Source organism: Anguilla rostrata, chromosome 9 (genome assembly GCF_018555375.3).
Source record: "Anguilla rostrata isolate EN2019 chromosome 9, ASM1855537v3, whole genome shotgun sequence".
In the NCBI taxonomy this organism is placed as follows: Eukaryota; Metazoa; Chordata; class Actinopteri; order Anguilliformes; family Anguillidae; genus Anguilla; species Anguilla rostrata.
Genome location: NC_057941.1, coordinates 52,757,400 through 52,785,246, shown reverse-complemented (window position 1 = coordinate 52,785,246; position 27,847 = coordinate 52,757,400). Strand labels below are relative to the sequence as shown.

General features: G+C 49.5%; 1 protein-coding gene across 1 annotated transcript in view; it reads left to right on the top strand.

The window, feature by feature from the left end:
- The window catches only part of LOC135264325 (LIM domain kinase 1-like), a 31,067-nt gene extending 9,043 nt beyond the window's left edge, over positions 1–22,024 (top strand). Inside the window, exons 3-15 of the mRNA XM_064353189.1 lie at positions 2,619–2,757; positions 11,504–11,613; positions 12,600–12,797; positions 13,316–13,516; positions 13,644–13,833; positions 14,660–14,746; positions 14,984–15,115; positions 15,514–15,573; positions 16,127–16,192; positions 16,385–16,553; positions 16,675–16,730; positions 17,696–17,853; positions 18,205–22,024. Of these exons, the coding sequence (XP_064209259.1) occupies positions 2,619–2,757; positions 11,504–11,613; positions 12,600–12,797; positions 13,316–13,516; positions 13,644–13,833; positions 14,660–14,746; positions 14,984–15,115; positions 15,514–15,573; positions 16,127–16,192; positions 16,385–16,553; positions 16,675–16,730; positions 17,696–17,853; positions 18,205–18,367 (1,729 nt within the window). The 3' untranslated portion in view covers positions 18,368–22,024. The remainder of the gene's footprint in view (positions 1–2,618; positions 2,758–11,503; positions 11,614–12,599; positions 12,798–13,315; positions 13,517–13,643; positions 13,834–14,659; positions 14,747–14,983; positions 15,116–15,513; positions 15,574–16,126; positions 16,193–16,384; positions 16,554–16,674; positions 16,731–17,695; positions 17,854–18,204) is intronic.
- Positions 22,025–27,847: the final 5,823 nt, after the last annotated feature.

Genomic DNA, 27,847 nt, shown 5'->3' with positions numbered 1-27,847 from the left:
GGTGCGGACTCAGGGCTGTTTTGTGTGTCGGGTTTGGCGATGATGGAGTGATGGGCGTAGTCTGTGTAAGGGAGAGGGGGAAAGGAGGAGAAAGGAGGGGAACGGTGTGTGAAGGTCATCTGGGCGGCGGATGAAGGTCGTCCCGCGGCGTCTGGCTGGGTGAGGGGTGGGGGTGCTAGCGCGGCATGTAGCGCTGTGAGGTACAGGCGGGGTTAGGGTGGGAATAAACGGCCCTTTCACGCCCCGGGGGGCGGGGGGGGGGGGGTTTAAACGCCAGCGTGGGGGCTTATCGCACACAAAGACCCGTCCCAGCAGCACGCCGGACCAGCGCATACCCGCTACCGGCTCCTGAATGGAGTTCTGGAACAAAAATATCTCCCCCACACAAAAAAAAATAAAACCCCGGGCCCCTCCTCTTTGTAAACACAAAAAAACAAAAACCAGAAGGGAAAAAAAAATCTGTTGTCGTGTCTGCTCTCTCTCTTTTTCTCTCTCTCTTTCTTTCTTTTTTGTTCTTTATTGTCTGGCGTGCTTTTCCCGTGCCGGACCCTGCCGATCCAGCACTTTAAGGGTTAAACCCCCATTGTGCTGAGCTTGCGGTTCTGCCCGCTTTCCAGAGCCCCGATTGGTCCTGGCAGGGCCGTGGCCCCGCCCCTGTGGGAGGGGCCAAGGGAAGGCAATGAGGTAATGTCTTTCCACAGAGGGATGACATCATTCTCTCATTCCCATTCCAGCAGTGGCAGCCCGTAGTCTTCCCTCTCCGTGACTTTACGGCTCTGGCTGCGGCAGGGGGCTGCCCCGCTGGAGAATGCGCGCCTGCCGCTCCGTTTTTAAAAAACGTTTATCACACGCGCGTTACCAACTATAACGTGTGCTGGTTTATAAAACAGTCCCCTGCCATTCGGTTTTTTTGCGTTTATCATGCTCCTATTACAAACTCTAACGTGTGCAGGTTTATATTTCGCATCTGAGTGATGTGATTTGTAAGTATTTTTTTTATTTTTTTGGTTTTCTCTTGTTTGCTGAAACGACCGAGTCGTAGAGAGAGGGGGATGAGGTGTCCGGTGACATCACGGACTTGGCGCCGGGCTGGGTTCTGACGGCGGGTCTGGCTTGGAGCCGGGCTGGGTTCTGACGGTGGGTCTGGCTTGGAGCCGGTCCGTCTTCCTGAAGGAATGTGGGCTCTTAGGAAGAGCAGTGGAAACCACACCCCCTTGCTGCCCAAAGCCCCCCCCCCCTCTCGAAGCCCTCCCCATCCTGACGACTGGAGCAGTCCTTTTGTTCTGTGAAAGGGATCTGGGATTCCCCCTGGCCCCCCCACTCCATCCCACCTCCCTAGTCCTGTTCTGGGTTTCCATGTCAACAGTGAGGGTCCATCACTGCCATGGCAACCTCTGTTCTGACCTTGCAGTGCCTCACGAGAATTTCTAAATTTAATCCAAGTCCTGCTTCTGCTATCATACTCAGCCCCACCCCACACACACACACACGCACACACACACAGACACACACGTACGCACACACACACAGACACACACGCACGCTCTCACACACCGACACAGAAACACACACATAGACGAACACACACAGACGCACACTGCTTATTGTGTCGATCCCAGTGTGTCAGTGTGACAGGAAGTGAGTAAACGTGGAGCTTCCCGTTTCTGGTGTCTGAGAGAGACGGACACCAGGCCCGCCGGCCGCGTTTCCACGGCGTCTGAGATGGGGGAGCAGGAGCCGCGGTCTCCGCTATCTGAGCTTCACCCCAAGCGCCAGCGACTGAACTGCCAGCCGTGTCTGTCTGGCACACGCTGTGCATTTCCATTCTGTGTGTGTGTGTGTGTGTGTGTGTGTGTGTGTGTGTGTGCTGTGTGTGTGTGTGTGTGTGTGTGTGCTGTGTGTGTGTGTGTGTGTGTGTGTGTGCGTGTGCATGCATGCATATGCGAGTGCGTGTTGGCTGATGCAGGTTTTATTGCAGATAATAGTTTTCTTTAGTTTTTTTGCCTCTTGGTAAAAACAGGCGTTCTGGTGTCAGGTGGAAGTGCTTCTGGCCGCTGTGGCTCAGGAAGGTGGGCCCGGGTTCGAGAACGCTGCGCCTCGCTTCAGCAAACCGCAACCCCCACCTCACCTCCACCTCCCGTCCTCTGTGCTGCAGGACCCCACCATACCACGGACGTTACCTACCTGCACTGCGTCTGTTACACATTTGTCTGTGTGTCTGTGTCTGTGTGTGTGTGTGTGCGCGTGTGTGTGTGTGTGTGTGCTATGTGGTGTGTGTGCGTGTGTGTGTGTGTGTGTGTGTGAGACAGAATGTTCTGGAGAGGCAGTTTGAAGTTTTTTTGTGTTGTTCCCGAGTCCCTGTCATAAGCTTTGCCAGTGTTCTTTTAACGTTGTTTAAAGGTTGATTTAATGCAATTCCCTCTCTCTGCTCTCAGATGCTGTATGTCCCTGTTGTATGTTGTAGAAGTGCTGTTTTAATGTTGCTGTAACGTTGCTCTCTCTCTCTCAGGTGCTGTGAATGCCGGGCGTCCCTGTTGTGTATTTACACAGGGTTGTTTCAGCGTTGTTGTAATGTTGTTGTAATGTTGCTGTAACTTTGTTCTCTCTCTCTCCCCCAGGTGCTGTGAGTGTCGGGCGTCCCTGTCCCACTGGTACTATGAGAAGGAGGGGCAGCTCTTCTGTAAGAGGGACTACTGGGCGCGCTTCGGGGAGCTCTGCAACGGCTGCACCGAGACCATCAGCACCGGCCTCATCATGGTACCAGCAACCGCACAATTACACACACACATACGCACACACACTCACTCACACGCACACACACACACACATGAACTTGCGGTGGACACGGCGAGCTCCAGCTCCTGTCCCGCAGCCTGGAGAGCACCTGTGCCCATCCAGGGCCAGCCTGTTCCAGGTCCAGCTCCCATTCATAATGATCTCATTAAGGCCCAATCGCTGACCTGCGCCTAATCGGGACCGACAGCTGCAGACGTCTTTCTGTGAAGCTGATTAAACAGCGGTCCGATACGGGAGTGGACCAGCGTCTGTTTATACCGCTGGTTAGACGAGTCAGCGTGATCTGCTGGAACGAAAACCAGCACCGGCCCTCCGGACCTGGAGCGGACAGCTGGGCACATGCAGGCCCTGGAGAGCTGCCTCTGGAGGGCGCAAGCAAGGATTCCGTGTATTTGCTTTGCTCATTGTTTATGTGCTCAGCCGAACCGCGGTTAATTTTGGAGGGTAGGGGGCTGGGGGGGGGGGGGGGTCACGCTGATTCATCCGGACTGTGGAGATGCGCTTGTGTCTGTTGCCTTGGAGATAATGAGGTCACCAAATGCCCCCCCCCCCACACACACACACACACATGCATACTATCACACACACACACACACTCACACAGGAACATAAACAGGAAGGGCCATGTGTGGAAGGGGAAGTATGTGAGGGTGGATGGTCAGGGTGTCAGCCATATGGCGGTGGTGTTATAATTACCCCCCCGGCCCCCCGGCCCCCCCCCGGCCCCCTCCCAGACTTCCTCAGAACGGCCGGGCCTCGAGGGCAGCTGTGACTGTTTCAGGGTGGTGTTGCTCAAGAGTGGCGTTTCTCTGGCGCTGTGCGCGGCCTCTGGCTGGCACTCTGAATTTACCGCCATTTACTGTCGCTATGCGACGCCGCCCGGTCAGCCCCCCCCAGCCCTGAACCGCCCCCCCCCCGTCCCCAGCCCCTAACCGCTGCCTTGCCCCCCCAGCATCTGGTTCACTGAGAAAAACGTGGGCCCTCTTTGATGAATGTAAAATGTGAAAAGTTGTGTAAGTCGCTCTGGTTAAGAGCGTCTGCTAAACGCCTGTAGTGTGCTGTAATGTAACGAGGAGCTCTTTCGGCTGATTTACATGTCCTCCGTTTCTGTCGGAAGATTTCAAGTTTAGGCTTTAGGGAAGGAAGTTTGTCTCTGCATCTCGACATGACCAGTGCTCAGAATTAAAAATAAACGCGGTGTAAAGCTGTTTTTTTTTTTAGGAACAGGACACATCACTGTTAAGCAGGGTGGGTTTGTTGAGATGTTGGATAGCTGAGGTGTGGAACTTGTGTCATGTTAACATCTCCAGTTCTCCTGCTGTGTGCGGTCCGAGTGTGCGGTCCGAGTGTGTGGTCCGAGTGTGCGGTCCGAGTGTGCGGTCCGAGTGTGCGGTCCGACTGTGCGCTGTGATGGAGTTACCCTCCTGCGTAAATCTGTGTTCAGACCGATCGGATGAGAGAGCGTTCTGGAGATTTGAGTCGCGCGGAGAGGCGTCTGTACCTGACGTGACACCTATGCCAGCCGACGCTGTGAAATCTCTCCTCTTTCTCAACCTTCCTTCCCTTTCACTGAAAGAGCGCGTCTTCCCTGTCAGTAAACTCCCGTCTTTCACAATCTGCCCAACGTGTTTAGAGTTTTTCCCGCATTGCTGAAAGCGGCCAGTAACACACATGCAAAGCAGTGTTGCGGTTCCTGCGAGGACGCTGGGTGTGTGTGTGGTGTGTGTTTGTGTGTATGTGGTGGTGGTTGAGCTGTGTGTGTGTGGTGTGTGTGTGTGTGTGTGTGTGTGTGGTCAGCTGATCTCGGCAGTAAGAAAGAGCAGCTTTATTTCCACACAACTTGTCCGTTAGTTCTCCTGACGCTCGGTCCGGGGTTGGGGTTAGGGTTTGGGTTAGGGTTAGGGTTTGGGTTTATGGGGATTATAAAGTCCCTGCGATCTGTGTGACTTCACCTCCCTCGGAAACTCGCGCTGTCGTGCGGAAAGCGATCTTGGTCTTCGTCCTTGGTCTTCGTCCTTGGTCTTCGTCCTTGGTCTGGCCGCGGCGTTGAAAGGCCTCCCATTGTGGGGCCGTCGCTCGCGATGTGCCAGCCGCGCTTTCCCACGGCTTTTGCGCCGCGTCTGTCGAGCCTCGTTAAATATTCAGCCCGCCGTGCTGACAGGCTGTGTGCTCTGTTACAGCGTCATGTGACTGACAGACAGACAGACAGACAGGCAGGCAGAGAGACTGACAGACAGACAGGCAGACAGGCAGGCAGGCAGAGAGACTGACAGACAGACAGAAGAGGTGCTGCAGAGCTTTGCTAATGGCTGTAGGTACTGTGCCATTGCAGGCCCTCTTCTCCATAAGCTCCAAAGCCAAGCTGAGAGAGTGTGTGCAAGTCACCTGTTTGTATCACCTGGTCAAGATGCAGGCACGGAGAGGGCAGCCCCTTCCTCTAAAGGACCCTGCCAGCCTCTCTGTCTGTCTCTCTCTGTCCTTCATGCACACACACACACACTCTCTCACACACACATACATAGTGCGTGTTTGTGTTGTGAGGACCAGCAGGCAGTGCTGCGGACACCTTGCCAGGGTTTATTAATATCTGCAGAGTCATACCGCCCTTGGCAACTAGAGCAGCTGCTCTGAGGGAGAGAGAGAGAGAGAGAGGGAATGAGAGAGAGAGATAAAGACAGAGAGAGAGAGAGAGAGTGAGAAAGTGAGAGAGAGAGAGGGGGTGGGGAGAGGGAGAGAGGGAGAGGGGGGAATGAGAGAGAGATAAAGACAGAGAGAGAGAGAGTGAGAAAGTGAGAGAGAGAGAGAGATGGTCTGAACAGCCATCAGGAAGATGTCTGCCTGGACACTGTCGATGAGGGAGGGGGCGGTCCAAGCCCTGTGTGTAAACACTTAGCCCAGGATATTGGAATATTGATCCAGACTGTGGTTAGGGGCCTGGGAGGGGAGGGGGGTTGGGGGGATGGGGCAAGAAAATAAAAGGAAAAGAAAGTGTATCGCTGAGCTGCACGCTTCCTGTATTAAACACACACACCGGTATTTACAGCACTGGGGTGTGGGAATAAGGGGACTTTTTGTATCGATTGTCTGCTTGTATTGATTTTTTATTTTTATTTTCTGTAAGTTTGGCGCGAGAGTATCGGAGACAAAGCTGCAGAGGATGATTTCCACCCACAGAAAGCAAAGAAATAGGTACTACAAATAATAATAATAATGAATAATAATAATAATAATGATAACTATTTTCTAGGTGGTCTAAAAATAGTGCCTTGCTGACCCCGACAGAGAATGGTTTTAGATGTTTTTGGGGCTGGGAGGGGGTGGAGGTGGTGGGTGCCCTTGTTTAAATCTGAAGCTGGGAAATGGGGAGGGGGGTGTGTTATTATCTTATAGAGGATTAGATTTGACTTCCTGTCAGCAGGCTGTAGTGGTGAGTGGCTGGGGAGGGGGTGGGGGGGGGCGAATGGGGCGGGGGTGGTTCCTGGGTAACAGCCTGCCAGTGTGGGTGGGTTGGGCAAGAAGGGGGGAGGGGCGTCTGTGACATCGTGACACAGATGAGCTCATTGTTGGGGGGGGGGGGGGGGAGGTGGGGAAGGGGAGTCGGCAGCTTGCTCTCTCTCCCTCGCTCTCCCTCTTGCTCTCCCTCCCTCCCTCTCTCCCTCTCTCCCTCTGGCGTGCGGTGTGTTGTTGTGACAGCAGAGAGAGAGAGAGAGAGAGAGAGAGAGAGAGAGCGGACGAGCACAGTTCCGCTGTGGTGAGGTTGGGGCTGTTTCTCCTCCTGCTGGGGGGGTGCTCACCGTGTTTTTCGAGCCGTACCCCGTGAGCGCGCCTCGCCCTGCCGGTCGCCATGGTGGGGGACCTCTTCTTTTGGGGCTTCTGCTGCCTGAAACTGTGGAAACGGGAGAAGAAGGTAGGAGATGCAGTCTTCCTCCTCTCCCTCCTCTCCCTCCTCTCCCTCTCTCCCTCTCTCCGCGTCCTGATGGGTTTTTAGGTGCGCCATGGACTGTGAGCGGCTGGGGGGTGGGGCAGTGGGGGGCGGTCAGCGCAGAAAGCAGAGTTGAGTGCAGCTTGCTCTCTGTGTTATCCTCCTGTTAGCATGTGCAGAGTTACCAGCTGCTGTTAGCCTGGCAGAGTCTGTGTTAGCGTTTGGTTATTTTGATTTTTGGTTAAAAAATTGTAAAGATATCTGTGGCTGAGAAGGGTGGGTGGGGCAGGAGGGGAGGGTGGGGGAGGGTCTGGGGTTAATGGAATTGCAGCTGTTTATGAGGCACCACATGGTGTGTGTGTGTGTGTGTGTGTGTGTGTGTGAGAGAGAGTATGTGTGTGTGTCTGTGTGTGAGTGAGAGTGTGTTTGTCTGTGTGTGAAAGAGAGAGTGTGTGTATGTTTGTGTATGTGTGTACGGATGTGTATATGTGTGTGTGAGTGTATGTTTGTCTGTGTGTGGGCGTGCGTGTATGAGTGTGTGTGTGTGTGTTTGTGTGTGTATGTATGTTGAACACACCTGAACACTACTGTACTGAGCACCAGTTCTCTGCTCTTGATCTCCTGATTTGTCCGATTCCTGATTGAGACTCTGTACTGAGTCATTGCGTTGACTCCTTGATTGATTGATTGATTGATTGATTGATGCCCGCGTGAGGTTATGAGACCCTCCTGCCTCTCTGTGTGTTCGCTCCCTTCCACATTCAGGGACAAATCCACACGTGCGCTTCAGTTCATTTCCCGTGTAAGTCTCACTATTTCGCTGGTGAGTTCTGGGGAAAATGCACTGAAGTCCCGTGCTGGATTCAGCCCTTCGTCTTCATAATCCTGTCTGTGGCATATTTACATCCGATGCTGGGTCCCTGTGCTCTGTCTCTGACACGCTCTGTTTTAACGCTCCGGACTGAGCGTGTGTGTCGAGGCCTTGTTTTGGATCGCTAGCAAAACTCTGTCTTTTCCCAGAGAGCTCGCCGCAGTCCGGACACACTGACACAGAACCATCAGAAGGAGAGATTCGTAGTTTTGGGGACTTTAAATATGAAAAAACATGTATTAAATGAAAATGAGTTGGCCAAGTAAACAACATCTATCGTTGCTTTTCAATGTCATAATGAAAGTTATCGTGTTTAATATTATCGTTAAAGTACGGAAATGGTTATCTGTGTGAGTGATGTGGGGTTGGAGGATTCTCCTGGCTTGAGCTTGGGCCTTGGTGGGCGGTCACCAGCTTTGCCCCGAGCCCCTTGTCTGAATTCTGCTGTTTGGGTTCTTTGAATTGGCTGGTCGTGGAGTTAAATTTGGCCGGGTAATGGAACTCCTTAATGCTTCTGTAGCCTGGTTTCCTAATGCATTTATGTCCCTCTTATTCATCTTGGATTCAGAGTGAGTCCTTCTGTGTGTGTGTGTGTGTGTGTGTTGCAACAGTGAGCCCGGGGTCCAAGTGGCATATCGTATGATGAATTGGTACATCTCGTTCTGCTTAAGAGGCTGTGCTTCATTTCCAGGAGAAGACATTGCTACCCTCAAAGAACTTCTGTGACTTAGAAAGAAAAAAAAAAAACCAGGAAAACAAACAAGGAAAAAACAGAAACCTTGTAATGTGTATAACTTGAACCTTGTGAGCTGTTCTTTTTGAATGGCCTTCAAAATGAGAAATAATTCTCACGATTTCAGATCCTGTTCATCCTGTTATAGCGCAGACCTTCCTAAGTACCAGCAGGCCTGCAGCCTGAGTTAATTAAAGGCACGATAACTTTATTATCCGTGAGACACACCGCGCCGCTTCCAGCTTCCTGGTGGAAGATGGGAGTTCCTGGCATGGAACTTTCAGGTCAACAATGGGAGTCTGTCATCTCGGTCGCCATGGCATCTTTGTTTGGCAGTTCCTGTCGTGCTCCGGTTCATTATTAGGGGTGATTATCAGAGCGCTCCTTCAGTTTGACGCTGCCACCCATCTGCCAGGAAAGAAAAAAAACATCTCTGTGGCACAGAGCTTAACTCGTTGCGGTGGAGAGAAGAGCAGGTCATTGTCTGACCTCGTTCTCCGTCACACAGGAGCCCTTTGTAATGACGAACAGCGCCAGCACGCGTTTTAGTGATTGTGTTGGGTGTTGTCCAGGCAGGTCCGACTGGGTTGCATGCTGGGATCTGACTGAACCAGACCTGCATGTAATGGGTTTGGGTCAGTTCTGCCTGTAGAGGGTAGGAGTTACTGGGTCAGTCTGAGAGCTCAAATACCTCCCCGTAGTGGCGAAAGCTGCATCTCCAGTTCTCTCTTTTTCACTGTCTCTCTCACTCACTTTCTCCCTGATTCTCTTTCACTGTCTCTCTGTCTCATTCACTGTTTCTCTTCCTCTCTTTTACTTTCTCTCTCACTCTCTTTTGCTGTCTCTCTCACTCTCTTTCTCTCTGTCTTTCTTGGTCTCTCTCTCTCTCTCTCTCTTGCTCTGTCTATCTTCACCCCTCTTTGTCTTCCCCAGAGTGAGAAGCATTTGGTCCTCATTATTGACCAGGGAGAAGCCCTCTCTGATGCTCTTGTGTCTGTGTCTGCTCTGGCTAGCCGCTCAGAGCCCTAGGCTAGCCGCTCAGAGCCCCAGGCTAGCCGCTCAGAGCCCAGGCTAGCCGCTCAGAGCCCAGGCTAGCCGCTCAGAGCCCAGGCTAGCCGCTCAGAGCCCAGGCTAGCCGCTCAGAGCCCCAGGCTAGCCGCTCAGAGTCCAGGCTAGCCGCTCAGAGCCCCAGGCTAGCCGCTCAGAGTCCAGGCTAGCCGCTCAGAGTCCAGGCTAGCCGCTCAGAGCCCAGGCTAGCCGCTCAGAGCCCAGGCTAGCCGCTCAGAGCCCAGGCTAGCCGCTCAGAGCCCAGGCTAGCCGCTCAGAGCCCCAGGCTAGCCGCTCAGAGTCCAGGCTAGCCGCTCAGAGCCCAGGCTAGCCGCTCCACTAACGATGAACCTGTCTTTAGCGCGGCGGTTAGCGCCGGACTCCTGACTGCCGTGTGAGTCATCAGCGCGACTCAGAATCAGCAGGACCCGACGCTACCGCTCACGCATCAACTATGCCAGACGCGCTCAACACTGACTGCGTTCAGCGCAGCACAGAGAGGACAGGAGGAGTATCACAAGAGTGGAGTATCTGATGAGTGTACACAATCTGTGGATCTGTAGAACACTGTATGGTTCCACTGTAGAATACTGTAGAACATCATGTGGCTCTGCTGTAGAACACTGTAAAACACCATGTGGTTCTACTGTAAAACACCATGTGGTTCCGCTGCAGAACTCTGTAGAACACCATGTGGTTCGGCTGCAGAACTCTGTAGAACATCATGTGGTTCGGCTGCAGAACTCTGTAGAACATCATGTGGTTCCGCTGCAGAACTCTGTAGAACATCATGTGGTTCCGCTGCAGAACTCTGTAGACCGCCAGTGAAAGGCCCTGAATCTGCCAGAGCCACTGAGGGGGACTCCTCCACTCAGTTCCAATCAAATCAATTAGAGAAGTAAATGAGCCGTAAAATGAACAGGTGTTGGTAACCAGGGGAGACGGCGGTGTGGGGGTCCTCGCTCTACGCTGTGCGTCGCGCGGGTCTCTAGCCCCTCGCTTCTTCGTCTTTAGCCCTCCTCTTCCTCCGCCTTTGAAGTGAAAGCCTCTCTCCACTGTGGGTGGAAACGGCTGTCACTCAGTGGACATGTGGCTGCAAAGACTCTGGGTAGAGTGACAAGTGGCAGACAGAATGCAAGTGTGTCACCCCCCCCCCAACCCCCCCCCCCCCCAACCCTTACCTCACCCCTCTTACACAAGTCACAAATTCTTAAAGGAAACTCCACAAGGCTAAAAATAAAAGCGCACACAAACACAAAAACAAAATGGAAAAACACTCGCAATTCAGTTTCTTAATCATCTTCTTGTACCGTTATCTTAGGAATATGTTTACAAGAAACCTTAATGCTAAATTCTGCAGAAAATCTGACGTAATGTGACATAAAAGGAGATAGATACATGAGTTTGTATTTTATTATGTTTTATTATATAATAAATGCACAGTAGATGTTGAGTGTTTGATTTGTTGGGTGTGGAGCTCACACTGTTGAGTGAGTGATTGATTTGTTTGTTGTCTGAAGTAACGCTTAACTGACTGTCTGACCCCCTGTTACAGGCTGATGAAATGTTCCTAAATGAATCAGACAGTGAAGTCACCCTCTTGTGAGCAACGCTGGATTTTTGTATGCTTTTATACCTGTTTGTCATAGAAGCGCCCCAGACAGCAGCTTGTATATCTGAGTTGGACTTATCTTTTAGTATCTGCCTGAGCTGAGCTTCTAAAACAGCGTGTTATACACCCTGTGTGTGTGTGTGTGTGTGTGTGTGTGTACAGGTTGTGTGAAGCATAATCTTGTGTGAATTTACACTTTCCTCATCTATCCTTTTCATTCTCTCTATAGTGCTGTGACACACACACGCGCGCGCACCCACACACATACGCGCACACACACACACACGCGCACATACGCACACACACACACACACGTACGCACACCCACTATCTTGCTGACTCAGGGGAATTTGAGAAGAGGAGGATGGGATTCCTTCATGGCAGGAGGTTGTTTTTGTTGCTTCATTGGCCCTCTGTCATCAACATCCCACTCTCTTTCCGTCCCACTCACTCTATAATCATCTTTCCCTCTCTTACCCCCCCTCTCTCTCTCTCTCTCCCCCCTCTCCCCCTCCATCTCAGGTTGCTGGGGAACAGAAGTACCACCCGGAGTGTTTTGCATGTTTGGGCTGTGGGTCGTTCATCGGGGATGGGGACACCTACGCCCTGGTGGAGCGCACCAAGCTGTATTGGTGAGTGTGTGAGGGTGGAGTCGGGGGTGGGGGTGGAGTCAGGGAGGGGGGGGGGGGGAATCGATCTCCTGGTCATCAGGCCTGGGGGTCAATTCCATTTCAGTTCAGCCAGTTCAGGAAATAGTTTGAAAATATGTGGCTATTTTTAAGCTAATTAATTTAATTGATTTAATTGAAGTGGAATTTCCCCCCAGTCTCTGCATGAGCTCTTTGGTGTTGATCCACAAAAACAGTCGGGCATATACTGACCTAGGATCAGCCTAATGCCAGTACAGGAAATGAGGTTTCCATGGAGAATCTGTAAAGTGTCTCCACACAATGCCATTGTGACCTCGCTCAGTGGGGCCTTGTGAGGTCACAATGCCATACTTAGGAAGGTCACGATGCTGGTGAGGTCACAATGTGCATATGCCGTTATGACACTGCGTTTGTGAATGTGGAAGCATAAATACTAGCGATATCGGCCTAAAACGTCCCGTCAGGTTGTAAACAATGGCAGTGACTGCAGTCTGGAATCAGTGACTAATCTGGATGAGTAAAGATGGAAAAGTTATAGTGTCTGCATCTGCGCTAAGGTTGAAGTACTAAAGTGAGATTAGCCTAACATGCTGCAGCCGCAGCAACAAATAAGGCACTTGGAGTAAAGTCAAGCTTTATAAAACTACATCCTGGGACTTTTTGCACATGGACCGGTAACACTTTTCCCTGACCATCACTTCACTATTTACCACTTTGGACACTATTGTACAGGCAAACGAATGCTGAAACCCATATTACCCATAAACAGTAGCTATGAAACTGGGGCGATGTGTTTCTAGATTCCACGAAATGGTGGGTTTTCAGCAGGCTAGTGTCAACTGCCATGTACAGAAGCTAAAGTTATAGCTAAAGAAACAGCATAACCTGTTGACGTTTTTCTGTAGTGGAGGTCACAATACTTAGAATGTATGTTTGGGTTTTGTGCTATAACTCCTCCTCCCCTGCAGTGGGCACTGTTACTACCAGAACATCGTCACCCCGGTGACCCTGCCAGACTCGTCGTGCTCCAGGATTCCGCACACGGTGACGCTGGTGTCCATCCCGGCCTCCGTGGACGGGAAGCGGGGACTCTCCGTCTCCATCGACCAGAGCTGCAGCCCGGGGAGCTGTGAGCCTGACCCCAGCCCCACCGTCAGAGTGTCCGAGTGAGTGTGTGTGTGTGTGTGTGTGTGTGTGTGTGTGTGTGTGTGTGAGTGTGTGTGTGTGTGTGTGTGTGTGTGTGTGTGAGTGTGTGTGTGAGTGTGTGTGTGTGGGTGTGTCTGTGTGTGTGTGTGTGTGTGAGTGTGTGTGTGTGTGTGAGAGTGTGTATATTGTGTGTCTGTGACTTTGTGTGTGTGTGTGTGTGCTGAACTCCGATCTCGCCTCTCCAGGTGTGGATCTCAGATGTTAGGTGATGTGAAGCAGCTGTGTCAGTACGTTGTGTGTGTGCGTGTGATTGACTTGGTGTGATAAGCTGTGGACCTCTATCTCTCCAGTTACTCAGACTGATAAGCCGTGTGAAGCCAGTACACGTGGACGATACTGAGATACGCCCCATCAATGTCCCACTGTAGTATCCCCCCACCCCATCTGCCCACCCCCAATCCCTTACCCCATCAGCCACAGTCACCACCCAGTCATGTGCACACTGAACCATAACTATGTACCTCTCTCTCTCTCTCTCTCTCTCTCAGATTGACCTGCTGATCCAGGAGACGGGGCGTCTCCTGCAGCTGACCATAGAGCACGACCCCCATGACCGGGGCCGTGGGGAGGGGCAGGTGGATGGGCCTGTGTTGCCTGCGGAAACGCCCAGCCCAGTCAGACCCCCCCTCACAGTCCCCACGAGCCTGGACATCTGCAACCTCCGCTCCAGAGCCATCACGTAAGGACACACACACTCACACACACACACACACACACACCCTCTCTCACACACACACATGACTGTTATCTCTGTCGCCCCCTGAAGGCCAAGCGGAGTATAGATAACTCTCTGTCTCCCCCTGCAGGCGAAGCTGCAGTATAGACAAGTCTCCGTGCTCCAGCAGTGCGGCCTCTCCTCTCTCTCAGAAGAAGGACATCGGGCGCTCCGAGTCTCTGCGCGTCGTCTCCAGCGACAGTACGCACCGCATCTTCCGGCCGTCCGACCTCATCCATGGCGAGGTCCTGGGGAGGGGCTGCTTTGGGCAGGCCATCAAGGTACGGCGCCCCCTAGCGGCCTGGTGGACCCAGCGTAGGGATTCTGGAAGCCGCTATAAACACCACCACTGCCCGTGAACACTTATCGAGTATTTGCTTGACTGTTCAGTTCCATAAGTTGTGTGGCTGTTGACTGTAAATCATATAAGCTTCTGTGCTTTTCTTATGAAATCCGGCCAGTTTAGTTGGGCTGTCATACGATGGTTCCATTTTCAAATGCTATTTGGATTATTAAAAAAAATAAAGAGGAAAAGGCATTTGAGTGTGAAAATTTCTGTTCAAATGTGAAAGGAACACAATGCACTGCATATTAACACTGTATTCCTCTCAACCTGGGTCGTGTTAAACCCAAAATAAACCTGCCATTTTAGTCTCCTTAGTTGATAGAGGAAGTCGCTAAGTCAGTTGTTGTCTGACAGACACGACTCTTTCACTTCATCACCGGTGCCATTTGTACACTTCTTCAGTGAATTAAGTGGATAAAAAGGAGCTCTTTGCAAGTGGGCCATTTGGTGTTTTTGAGAAATAACCTGTAGGCCCGACATGTTGGTCAAATTCTGATGTGCAATTCAACATTTAATATTGTAATATATATTTTGAATATGTATTTATTTGAATTTATGTTTTTGAAGTAATATTCAAACATAATTTTTGGCCAGTGTTGACAGCCCTAGAATTTAGTCGATAGAGCTTGCATTGTGCGTATGCCTCTGGTACGTGTCGTCTGTCTGTTCTGAGTTTCATGTGTGTCTCCCCCGTATCTCACATGCTTGTGGTGTATGCCTTGTGGACGTGTGCTGATGACGTCACTCCTGTGTGTTGCTAGGTGACGCACCGAGAAACAGGGGAGGTGATGGTGATGAAGGAGCTGTTGCGGTTTGACGACGAGACCCAGCGGACCTTCCTCAAGGAGGTGTGTGTGTGTGTGTGCGTGTGCGTGTGCGTGTGCGTGTGCGTGTGCGTGTGCGTGTGCGTGTGCGTGTGTGCGTGCGTGCGCGTGCGCGTGTGAGTGTGTGTGTGCGTGTGTGTGCGTGTGCGTGTGTGTGTGCATGTGCTTGTGTGTGTGTGCGTGTGTGTGTCTGGCTGTAAATGTTTGCTAAATGCCTAAATTTGACAGCCTTTATAGTGTATACATACCTGCCCCCCCCAGGTGAAAGTGATGCGCTGTCTGGACCATCCCAACGTCCTAAAATTCATTGGCGTCCTGTACAAGGACAAGAGGCTCAACTTCATCGCAGAGTACATCAAAGGAGGAACACTCCGAGAAATCATCAAGAAAATGGTGTGTGTGTGTGTCTTCTCTTGCATTTCTGCCTTTGTTGGGACATGGACCTCTATGCACACCAAACGCGTGTGTGTGCCTGTCTGTGTGTGTGTTTCCGGTACATGTGCGTGTTTGTGTGTGTGGCGTGTGTCTTCTCTTGTATTTTTATCTTTGTGGGGACCTGCATGCACTCCAAACAAGTCCAAAAGGAAAGGGTGATATTAGTATCCATGAAACACACTGTGTACCCCCTTTGACACACTGAAGTGCACATTCCTTATCTTTCTGTTTGGAAATGCGCGTTATTTGTTTTCTCATGTGTAATTTCCTCAGTAATAATCACGCTCCAAAAATGCCAAGGCTGCCTTCCTCTTTGACATGCAAACTGATAAAGTTTCTTTATCTCCTCCCCACAGGACAGCAAGTATCCGTGGAAACAGCGAGTCAGCTTCGCCAAGGACATCGCTGCCGGGATGGTGAGCGAGTCCGTGCTCTCTGCAGCTGAGTCCTACAACTATGCTGCCCCCTTGTGGTCATGACATTGACATAGCAACAAACAAAAAAAAGTACAGCTCAATGTTATTGGCTCAGGAAAATGTTCCAAAGTAAAGGCAGTTTTGTGAGAAATTTCCCCCGGGATTTTTCTGAGGTCCTTTGTGAGTTCACACACTGAGTACTCCGTGTGCTGTACAGGAAATGCCAGCGCGTACATCAGTGGGGTGAAGGAAGTGTGCGTACTGGGACTGTAGCTCTGGGGGGTTGCTGGTTCAGTTCCCAGGTGTGACACAGGGCTGTTGGACCCCTGGGGAAAGGCATTTTGTCCTGAGCTGACTTCCAGCTGTAAAAATAATCTTCTTTTTTTTTAAGTATCAAAAAATCACTCAAACAAGATTATATTAAAGTTAAATAAACTAATTAACATACCACAAAATGGTTTGCTCTGATAAACAAATTATTTTCTGTATCTCTTTCTCTCTTGCTCTCCTCCTCTCCACCACCTATTTCTCTCTCCCTCTCTTAATTTTTCAGACCTACCTTCATTCCATGAACATCATCCACAGGGATCTGAACTCACACAACTGTCTAGTGAGAGAAGTGAGTACCAGTATCAGTATGAGTATCTGCTATCTGGATGGTGTTGGGTTTGAATCCCTTCTGTCTGTGTGTCTGTAAAGAGAGTGAGACGTTTATTCTACAAAGATAAAAGTGTTGAGTTCTAACCCTTCCCCCCTCTCTCTCTCCCTCTGTCTTCCCTCTCCCCCCCTCTCTGTCCCCCCCCCCCTGCAGAATAACAGTGTGGTGGTGGCAGATTTCGGGTTGTCGCGCCTCATGGTGGAAGACCGGTCCCAGGACGGTCTCTCCCCGGGGAAGATCCCGGGCCTGAAGAAGCCGGACCGCAGGAAGAGGTACACCGTGGTGGGGAACCCCTACTGGATGGCCCCCGAAATGATCCACGGTGAGGGGGCGGGGCCGAGGCTCCGTTTTTATTTGGGAGGGTTTGCTTACTTAGTTTGGTTACCTAATTGCTAACCATGATTGGCTGCTCTAACCCGCGTCGCTGGGCGTGTCTCCTGCAGGGAAGAGCTACGACGAGCGGGTGGACATCTTCTCCTTCGGCATCATGCTGTGTGAGGTGAGAACCGAGCGCGGGCAGTGTGTGGGGTTATTCAACACACAGGATAACATTACAACAGGATAACACAGGATAACATTACAACAGGATAACACAGGATAACATTACAACAGGATAACACAGGATAACATTACAACAGGATAACACAGGATAACATTAAAACAGGATAACACAGGATAACATTACAACAGGATAACACAGGATAACATTACAACAGGATAACATAGGATAACATACGATAACATGTTAACACAGGCTAACACAAGATAACAATGTATGCTTATGCAGCACACAGGATAACATTGTAACAGGATGACATATAGCATTTTAACACAGGATAACAATGTAGGATTATTCACACTCGGGATAACCTTAATTTTAGGCTCTATTCTCCTGCTATATTTCCTTTTTAATTTATGGTTCCATGCAGCATATGACACTGAATGGGTCATAATGTAATACAGTGGCCAGGGAAAGCCAGGAGGTTGCAAGTTCAAATCCCGAAGTGACAGTGTTATTATCACCCTGAAATGTACAATCCTGTACTTTACTTTTATTGTGTTACATATAAGAAGACTTGCATGTGTTATATTCATATTTAATACAGCTGTATACTTACAGAAGCAATTCAGGTTCAGTATTTCTGCTTGACAGCTATGCCCAAAAGCCCAGTTCCTTAGCCATGATACTCTCCTGGCATGGAGCATATGCTCTACAGTAGCAATGAGAGAAAACGCCAAGACAGATTTCATTTCCTGGGTTGACTGAGGAAAAAAACCTTATTTGTCGTGACTTGAGCACGGCGCTTGAGGTGAAATCGTGTCAGTGCGCATGCATCCGTTTGGACGGAAGTGTAATGAGGCGTAGAGTCTGATCAGAGTCAGTTTGGCTGGCGGTGCTGAGCTGGTGTGTGCCCTGTCTGACAGTGTGTGTCCGTCCCCCCCTCACCTCCCCCCCCCCTCCAGATTATCGGGAGGGTGAACGCTGACCCGGACTACTTGCCCCGGACCATGGACTTTGGGCTGAACGTGGGGGGGTTCCTGGAACACTTCTGCCCCCCAGACTGCCCCCCCTCTTTCTTCCCCATCGCCGTCCGCTGCTGTGACCTGGACCCAGACAAACGGTGAGGAGGCACCCCTGAACCCCGAACCCCTGAACCCCCAACCTGTAAACCCTGAACCCTCGAACCACCCAGCCCCCAATCCCCAAACTCTAAACCCCCAATCCCCGAACCCTGAACCACCAATCCCTGAACCCTGAATCACCAAATCAGCAAACCCTAGGCCACAAACTCCAAATTCCCAATCCCTGAACCGCCAAACCACCAACCCTGAACCTCAAACCTGAACCTCTAAACTTGAAACCACCAATTTACAACCCTCAAACCTGAACCCCCAAACCTGAACCCCCAACCATGTATTTTAGGAACGGAGTCTCATAGTAAATAAAAATATTTCTCTCTCTCTCTCTCCAGCCCTCCCTTCTCTCAGCTGGAGGAGTGGCTGGAGAACCTGAAGATGCACCTGGACATCCGGTTGCCCCTGGCCTCCGAGCTGGACCAGGTCGACCAGGCCTTCTGGCAGAACCACGTCCGCTCGGAGAACAGACTGCACCCCCACCCCGAGCAGCCCGAGTAGGCCGGGGCAACCCGGAGCGATCCGGATCTAACCGGAGCAGACTGGACCCTGTGGGGCAGAGGGGGGCGGGGCTTCATCAACCCGCTTTCACACCCACGAGGCAGCTGTCACATGGTTGGGTCGCCATGGCGATGAGGTGGCGAGGGTAGGGGAGTGTCTTTTCTTTAACGGTGACCACCATCTCTGTAGGGGGGCTCGTAAAGAGGGTGTTTCCAGAACGGGACCGTTTCTTTGAGAGAGAAAAAAAATTAAAAAACAGCTTTTTTTTTTCTTCCTGCGGAATTCTTGCCAGATCCACCGCCGCATCTCTCAGCTTCAGCTTCAGAACCATCCACAGATCAGCTTCAGCCCGCGAATCGCTGGCGTCTCCTGCTCTTAGCACGCTCACCCCTCCCTCCCGCCCCGCGTAAAACTTCACCGCTTTAGCACCAGCCAGCCTCAAACCAGAGAGGCGGAACACGGAACGCGGAACAGAGAACGCGGAACACAGAACGCTGTCCGTCTCTTCTGTCCATTTCTCTCACCGTAGCTCAGTGCAGTCCTGAAAAAAAAAACACAAGAAAAACATAAAAAAAACACTTGAAGTGTTGCTGTGAAAACATGGATTGTTTTGTTGTTGTTCCCCCCCGCCACCCCTCTGGCTGTTTTGGGGACTCACAGAGCAGGGGCTACAGGGGCATCAGACTCCGTCTGAATGCAGTTTTAATCCTGAAAATGAGAAAAAAATTATATATATTTATTTAAACGAGTTTGAAACTTTTCTAAAATGTCGAGAGCTCCCAAAGTCCCATTTTGAGCGTTAGGACTCCCAGCGGTGAGGTCATCGTCACCGTCGCTCAGTAACCAATCAGAAATTCCTGTTTCCACAAGGTCAAAGTGCGTGTAGGCAGCCCATAGATACAGGGCTACTGGATCTCACATGCCCATAAGAAACTAAAGTGTCTCATGTAAACCGTGTGAATCCATCAGAAGCACACCTGTATCTGTGTGCCGGAAGCAGCCTGGATTTTCCCGGAATGATCCGGAATGTTCCATGGTGTGTGTGTGCGTCCTTTTGAGACTCACCGGGAAACGGGAGTCATTTTAATGGGTGTCGGAGACGAACCACTTGTCAGATCCAGTAGGTCTGTGTGTGTGTGACTCCTGCTTCGTGTTCTTGAGTAATGTCTCTGTTGTGTCATGCTGTGTGTGTGTGAGAGAGTGTGTGTGTGTGTGTGTGTGTGTGTCGGCCCGGCCTGTACCTTTTTCTCTCAGCAAACTCTCCCTACAGCTCATGGTAGTTCAGTCATGTACGTTTATTATTTATTCACCTGGCTGAAATCTTCCATCGTTGTACTGTACATAGCTCGCTGATGCTGTTGTGTACTGTAGATGTTCTGTAATATGTTATATAGGGTGTACATACTTGTTTTATATACTGTTTGGCCGTGTTCTACTAAGATACATGTTGAAAAATCGGGATTTTAAAAACAACAGTGTTTGGGAATGTACTTGAAAGTGCATAATGGCTGTTTGGTGGGATCAGAGGTCTCTTCCTGTTACCCGGGGGTCAAAGGTCAAAGATCGCCTGTTACCATGGAGAAGGAAGTCCTTTTAGTGTGTACCACCGGTCCATTTCTACCATCATACATTTGTCTGTGGTCACGTTGGTTGAGATCACATTGTCTGTGGTCTTGGAAGCGAAACCTTTGACTTTAAAAATTGTTGCTTAGTTACTGTTTCACGGAACACAATCGGCCAACCAATCAGATCAGGCCACGCCCATAGAAGGAGATGTCTCATCTTGTCGATCAGCCTCAGATATTGGTATATATTCCTGTTAATTTATTTTGTATAAATGATAAGGAGAAGAAGGATAATTGTCTCACAGAAAAATTATGTTTTTAAGTGATATCGGTAGACTGTTAACAGTGCTGGCATTCTGTGGGGTTAGGAAATCTTCCCTGTCATTGCTGGTAAAGGCAGCTGTAAGTGTCTGTGTACATACCTTTCTCTCCATCTGTGTTGGTCTCTCCATCACTCTCCCTCTCCTCCCATTTTTCTGTACCTCTGTCTGTGTGTCCCTCTCTTTCACACATGCTCTTGGGTTCTCTCATTTCCTTCAGTCTTGTTCTCCCTCTCTCTCTTTCTTTCTCTGGCTGTCTGTCAGTCATGGGCATGTTTTCCCCACCATGATGTTCATTTAAAGATTATACCAGTGCAGTGGTGTGATGTGATAGAGAAACTGCTATGCATAATCTGTTGGAGAAGAGGAGGCGATGCATGTATTGGTCAAAATGTCACACATCCTATAGGTGCACCAGTCAGTGTACGCTTGTTTGAAATGTTCCATGTGCTGTAGCCTCCGAAGTCTTTATATGCAGTCAGTATGTGGCAGTGACATTACCAGCGTATGTATTTAAATTTTTACACCTATATTTTGTATATTGGCTTCACATTTTAAGCTTTTTCTACACTTTGCTGCAGAATCGAGGTTTAAAAACAAAACTCTCTGATGAACTGCAACTGCTGTGGCCCTCGGGAGATTTTAAAGATTGCACTATATTTTCCAGAAGCCATGAGGCCATTTTAACTGTAAGAGTGAAAGCATCTGTGAGGACTATGCAGGCTTATTTCCCCCTTGTGTACCGTATCCAAGAGAAGTGAGATTTCACACCCTGTACGGCGTCGGTAGGAAAAAAAAACTCCCAAAAGACCAACGGGTTCAACCTGTACGAATGTGTGCACCCAATCAGCAGATTTACTGTGAGAGCTTCAAACGAACGGCTTCTTAAAATGCGTAAATCTTGCCGCACGTGGGGGATGCTTTTAAAAGTGTGGGGTCTTGTGGAAGTGGCTTGCCAAAGTTCGGCTCTGTCTTTGAGTGTAAAATTTGGTGTTTAGCCGGGATGGGTCTGTCGTCGCTAAGCGCTACGATCTCCGGGAAGCGGGAGTTAATTTTCCCACACTCTGGCTCCTTCGTGTTCGGCCCACTTCCAGTCTGTGAATCCAAACGTCTTCATCAGGAAGATAAAAAGACAGCGCGCACCGCTTCATCTGTACTTCTCTCACGGTTATCTGTCCTGCGATTCTCCGTTCCATTAGCGGCTAGGCTAGCAGTAGCAGGCTAGTTATCTTCAGTCATCCTGCTTACAAACTCAAATAACCAAGCTGACTCCCCTACGAAACCCCGAGTCAGTCAGTCTTATGCACGTTTTGGTGAAGTAGCCACAGAAATTCAGAAGCTTCTGCAGTGGGATGTGCTGTGTCTTCTTTCGGTCCGTCAACGTTGACTGTCTCTGTGCGTCTGTGGAGATGTTGCCATGGTGATTATTTGCGAAACGATCCTTTTACCTCTGAACTTTGCCGTGCCTTTTTGCTGAACGCTGGCCTTGCCAACAACTCGCTGCAAATTTTTGTCTTGTTAATGTAAACCTGTACAGATCTTACATCATTGCTGATGTTCTGCTGATGTTCTTCTTTCACGATACTCTCGGACGCTCAATGTCATGTTTATATATTTTTTTCATATCCCCGCTTTTATCTCTATTTTATTTTTTACACAAACTGTGAAGAAGAAAAAAAACCTCTGCACTTTAGTTCGGGAACGACAACGTGAGTCACTGGTGGCGACTATTTAACTGTAGCTGGAATAAAATTGCCACTTCTTCAAGAAAACAGTCTTTTTTGCCTTATTTTGCTTATAACTGCATGGATTTCATTTTGTCTATATTCTGTTATTTCTATTTTCCATTTCATGGGAAATGTAATGAGTGCAATCTACACACATGCAGGCTTTTAAAACACAATCGCGACCCACAATGTAAAAACTGTACAGAAATGCAAGTTACTGGCAAACACTCATCGCACACAAATACAAGAAGAGTAGATCTGAAAGGGATCAGAAAATTATATATCATTTTACATTTGTTTCATTTAATTAATATTTTAATTTAAATGTTGACTCCCACAAAGGCGGTGTATTTTGGGACTGTCTGCCCAAGCTTAAAAAATGTCACTCATCTGGGGGAACTAAATTAGAATGTTCATGGTGGGTTCGTGTGAGCAGTGAGCCATCCTTAATTTATACTTGCTTGCAGGTTTGGTTTATGGCTAAATACCTCATTTAAAACACTCTCTCTCTTTCTCACACACACACACACACACACACACATGCACTGCTCTCGAACATATTCTTTTTTTTGCTGAATTAATTGGTTAATGTCGTGGAGTATCGAGAAGACTCCAATCAGGCTCAGCACAGGAAACTGCTATGTATATTTATTCCCAGTAGTATCAAAAATCCCAGTATGCCTTGCAGTAGAATGTTTTTGTTCTCTTAGTTTTTAAACAATCTTTCTGGTGTTGGATGTCTTTTCAGTATGCTTTTACTGTATAAACTTTAACACGGTGTCTGTGGTGTACCAGTTTCGGTCTGTGGAATTTAGCTGGGATTATTTTTTCCGGCATTAGAACTTTAGTGGGACTTAGTGGAATGTTTTCTGTAGTTAATTACACATTAATTACCGGTAACACGCAATGTGGCTCCTGCACTGCACCTGTGGTTTAGGTAATAACTGTGGAGGACATCTAAAAATAGCAGGGTTTCACTGCTACAGCCGGCACTGTTATCAGAACGAAAATAAAACTAAATACTAGGCTATTACTGCGTGGGAAACGATAGTTCAGTCATTTCCGTTTTTTTTTTTTTGTTTTTTTTGAGGACACCCGTAAGCACACGGTTGCTAATAGCACGTGGAAATGGCGTTGGAGTTTTGGTCAGCAGGGCCTGGGATCAGAGAGGATGTGTAAAGACAGTCAGTCTGGGACCCTGTCCGCAGTTAATTAGTAGCTGGAGTGTTCGGCCGGTCCTGTTGAAAAGCAGGGGTGATTGTACTGGTGAAATTTTGGTCAATTTTATACAAGTACAATCTGTGCTTCAGCTGAACTTCAGAGTCCCTCCTTTGCAGTCTTGCCCCCCAACTCCCCCACCTCCCTCCTTCCCTCAAACTCTCTCTCCTCTCCTAGAGCAGCACCCCCCCCCCCCACCTTACCTCACCCTGCCCCCTCCCCTTAACTCAATCTCCCTCTACTCCCCAGAGCAGCACCCCCCCCCCACTTACCTCATCCTGCCCCCCCCTTACCTCACCTGCCCCCTCCCTTAACTCAATCTCCCTCTACTCCCAGAGCAGCACCCCCCCCCCCCCCCCCACCTTACCTCATCCTGCCCCCCCTACCTCACCCTGCCCCCCCCTTAACTCAGTCTCCCTCTACTCCCCCAGAGCAGCCCCCATCCCGGGTGTGGCATAGCCAGGGGGGGATGCGGGTTCAAGCTCGCCTGTACCCCTGAGACACCAGTCTGACACATGCTGTTCAGAATTCCCCTCGTCAGCATATTTTGGTATTTTTGTCAGCACCTCTGTGTTATTGGGGGCCTCTCTGTCTGTCCCAGCAGAACTAGGGGGGGGATTCTGGGATATTATAAGGTTCTCACCCCCTCCCCTTTCAGGACAGTGCAGACAAGCACACTCTTTCTTCTGAAACATGCAATGACTAGTCATCGTTTCTTTTCACACCACAGCCCACAACTTTGCACAGACATGAGTCAGAGGAAGACACCTGTCTGGCCAACAGGGGGTGCTGGTGAGCAATGAGACACTGCTGTTCCCACCAGCAGAGTCCCTTTGTCCCTGGGCAACAGCAAAGTGTGGATCTTACTCTCTCTCTCACACACACACACACTCTCACACACACTTGCTCTCTCTTTCTCACACACACTCCATCTCTCTCTCTCTCACACACACACACACTCTCTCACACACACACTCTCACACACACTTGCTCTCTCTTTCTCACACACACACTCCATCTCTCTCTCTCTCTCACACTCAGACACTCATAAATAGAAGCACACATTCTCTCTTTGTCAGTGTAAATGGGTTAGTGTTTAGACTTGCTAGAAGTGGGCTTCAGGGTGGGAGGATAAATGTCTTCCAGTTTAAAAAAGAAAAAAAAACCACAACCAAACCGATGCTAAAAAAAGGGTTTGGTCCAAATGATGGTGGTGTTTTATCTTTTGATGTCTGTCTAACATGAGACAGATAGGAGAGCTCGTCAGCTTCAGCAGCTGAGAAAGCCATCAGAAACCACCCCAGCTACAATGCAGTCCTCCACCCTCAGGAGGAGAAAAAAAAAACCACACATGAAAGGATTTAATTTAGGGTCAATTACACAAGCCGGGTTGCCAGATTGGACACGCCCCGCTCAGTGTGCGTGACTGTCCTGTACAGTAACAGGACACTGACGACATCACAAGAGACTGCTTTGCGGAATTCTGAGGGTTCTAGAACACAGGGTTCCGTGTGTGTGTGTGTGTATGTGTGTGGCTTGTGCGTGTGTGTGTGCGTGCGTGTATGTGCATGTGTGTGGGTGTGTGTGTGTTTATGGGATGTGTGTGTGTGTGTGGGGGGGTGGGGTGTGTGCATGTGTGTGTGTGTGTTTATGGGACGTGTGTGCATGTGTGTGGGTGTGTTTATGGGACGTGTGTGCATGTGTGTGGGTGTGTTTATGGGACGTGTGTGTGTGTGTGTGTGTGTATGTGTGTGTGGTGTGCCCCCTTCTCTGTGCTGGGAGCTGTGACTAGCGGTTATCGTGGTTAACTGCTCCCAGATAAATAGACACGTCCCTGCTGGCCTGCTCGTGTCTGTAATGTGGTCCCCACAGCGCACCCACAACTTCAGCAGATGAAACTAGGTAAGGAATTGGGTGGAGGGGTTCGCCCTGACGCTAACGCTTGTGTTGACCCATTCATTTTTCAGTAGATTGAACCTTCACAAACATTTTCCTCATTGTAATGTTGTGGGGTCGTATTGTTTTTACATTAATTAACTTCTGCCTTCAGTGAAACAAGAAGGCTAAGTAAATGTCACTGTCTGTACATTAGGCCACTGTGACGAAAATATTAAAATAATAGTTTATAATAAAATTACTTGTTTATCAATGTCAGGGTACATAAACCACGTACTATATTTAATTTATCTGGTGTAACGAATTTTTAACAGGTAATGTCAGTCACGAGGGGGCAGAGCGACGGAGCGCCCACGTGCTTTTGTTTTTATTTCACTGGTCTGGCGGACTGGAGCCCGTATGACGTCGCGTGAGGGGGAGGATACCGCTACAGTGCCCGTCAGAACTGCGTCTTCACTGAGTCGCCACTGAGCAACGGAGAGAAGTGCAGTCTCGTGCAGGCTGCAGTAGGCTGCCGTAGCACAGTGAATCAGGGAGCTCGAGCCCTTTGCAAGCTTCCTGGTAGCTAATCTCCATCTGGCACGACGGGCTTTCCTGCACACACGGGGGAATAACGGCAAGCGACAAACAAAAATAAACGCTGAAAGCGAAGAACGGGATTCTGTCCAAAACACCAGGGAGCGTGCGGAATGGAGAACTCGTCGGCCAATAACATGTTCAGGAACTCTGCGTTTCATTACGGTGAGTAGAAACCAAGCTATTCTGGAGGATTAAACTGGATATTTAAACAGGCTGTTTACTCCTTGATGTCGTTGTTTAGGTAGGGTATAACCTACGTCAGTCACATGAACCAAGCCTAAATGACAGCTGTAGTTGTTTCCTGTGCGCATGTGTAATGCACTCCTGAAGTTAAATGAACTGACTTATTTGAATGTACTGCACGCGGATTGACCAGTACCGTATTACTACGGATCTTTCATCGGATGCGCTCGTGTCCTGGAATAATGTTTGCCAATAATGCACCTATGATAACAACCGCAGTATTTAATTATTACCGTGCTAATTAGATTTTTTTCTAATTAGTAGCGTACATTCCTGAATCTTGGACTTTAAAATTGCGCTCAGAGGTCCAATGTCACCAATTTCTTGAATGGCAACCGGCTTTGCGTAGTGCGAACAAATAAGCTCACAATGGGACTGCCCTTAAATTAGATGCGCATGGCAGAATTTTGGAGCTCGGTAAAATAAGGCTGCATTATATGGGCGTAATAAAAAGTATTTTATTTGAAATTAGTTGAACTACCTACCTGTCTGGGTCTGGGTACTGGGCAGACTTGCTAAATCAGCAGCTTGCTTTGCGGTGACCGTATTTCGAGATGGTTGATCGCAGTGGAGCTTTGGTGAGAAAGCGTGCCTTCACCTGAGTCAAACTTAAGACTGTCTGCCCTCTCTCCTCCCCTGATGGTTCCTCCCAGGCACGCGACTGACCTGGCACTTACTGTGCGCACGCACCTCCGTGAGGACTCGCTTGGTATACTGCCAGCTTTTAAAGAGAGGAATTAAGGTTACTGATAAGCCCGCGGAGTGTATCCTCCGTTCTCATGTCTCCACGAGTTAGACGGGACGTGCAATGTTAGGCTACTGCCAGTGACCTACTTCTGTTTTTCATAAATACCCTTTGGAGATTTGTTTTGACTCTCGTGGTCCAAACAACGTTTCTGTCTAAATTCGTTTCCTGTCGGCAATACTGATGTGTGGTTAGTTTTTTTAATGTGTGATGAGTTTTCATGAGGTGACAATATTCAGTGTTCACTGAAACAGGACTAATGGCTGTCACCGCGTTTGCATTTTTTTGCATCCGTGGTCTTCCGGAACCCAGGAACAGAATGTCCCGTGGACTGCTGTTAAACTCGGCTCTGTGAAGTACGCGCTCGGGGCTTTTTCGCTCGCCCCTCGGAAGCTGGTCCCGCCGTCGTCTGGCCCAGAGTCTACTAATCCGACTCCGCGCGTAACCGCGACCGCTAAAAAGACAGGCTGGAATTTACGCGCTGCCGGATCCGTGCCTGAGGGGCCGACTCTGCTAACGCGCTTGTCTGGCAGGGCACGTAGAGTCAGGGCGTTCAGGCGCTGCAAGATCATGTCTGGTCTGTGTCAAGAGACGCTCTTTTATGCTCTCGGTTACAGAGGGAAAATGTGATATATATATATATATATCACATTTTCTGCCTGGGAGGGAGAGTTTCAGGGCCCAAAACAGGGTGGTTGGCCTCCAGCAGACCCTGGGGCCCTCCAGGACCAGGGCTGGGGACCCCAGCAGACCCTGTGGCCCTCCAGGACCAGGGCTGGGGACCCTGGCAGACCCTGGGGCTCTACAAGAGCAGGGCTGGGGACCCCAGCTTTAGGGCATCCCCCTGCCTCATGCTTTTGTGATCCCCTCTTATGATTGGCTGGATCAGGTGCTCAGTTACTGCGGCAACGTGTGTATTGCAATGTGAAAAAGAAGCAGTTGGCTGACTTCAGAGACATCATAAGTTGTTCATCTGTTTGGTATTACAGTTCAAATTTTATAGATGAAATGTACTATAATATTAGTTATTGCAATTAGTTGCAATAAAATAAATACAGATATGGGCCATATATATCATTTACAGGTATGATATATTTCTGAATCCAATATGTTACTTTTCTCATACAGAAAACACATTGTGTCATGTACCAGTACTTTTATTTAGCTCATTTAACACATTAAATCTC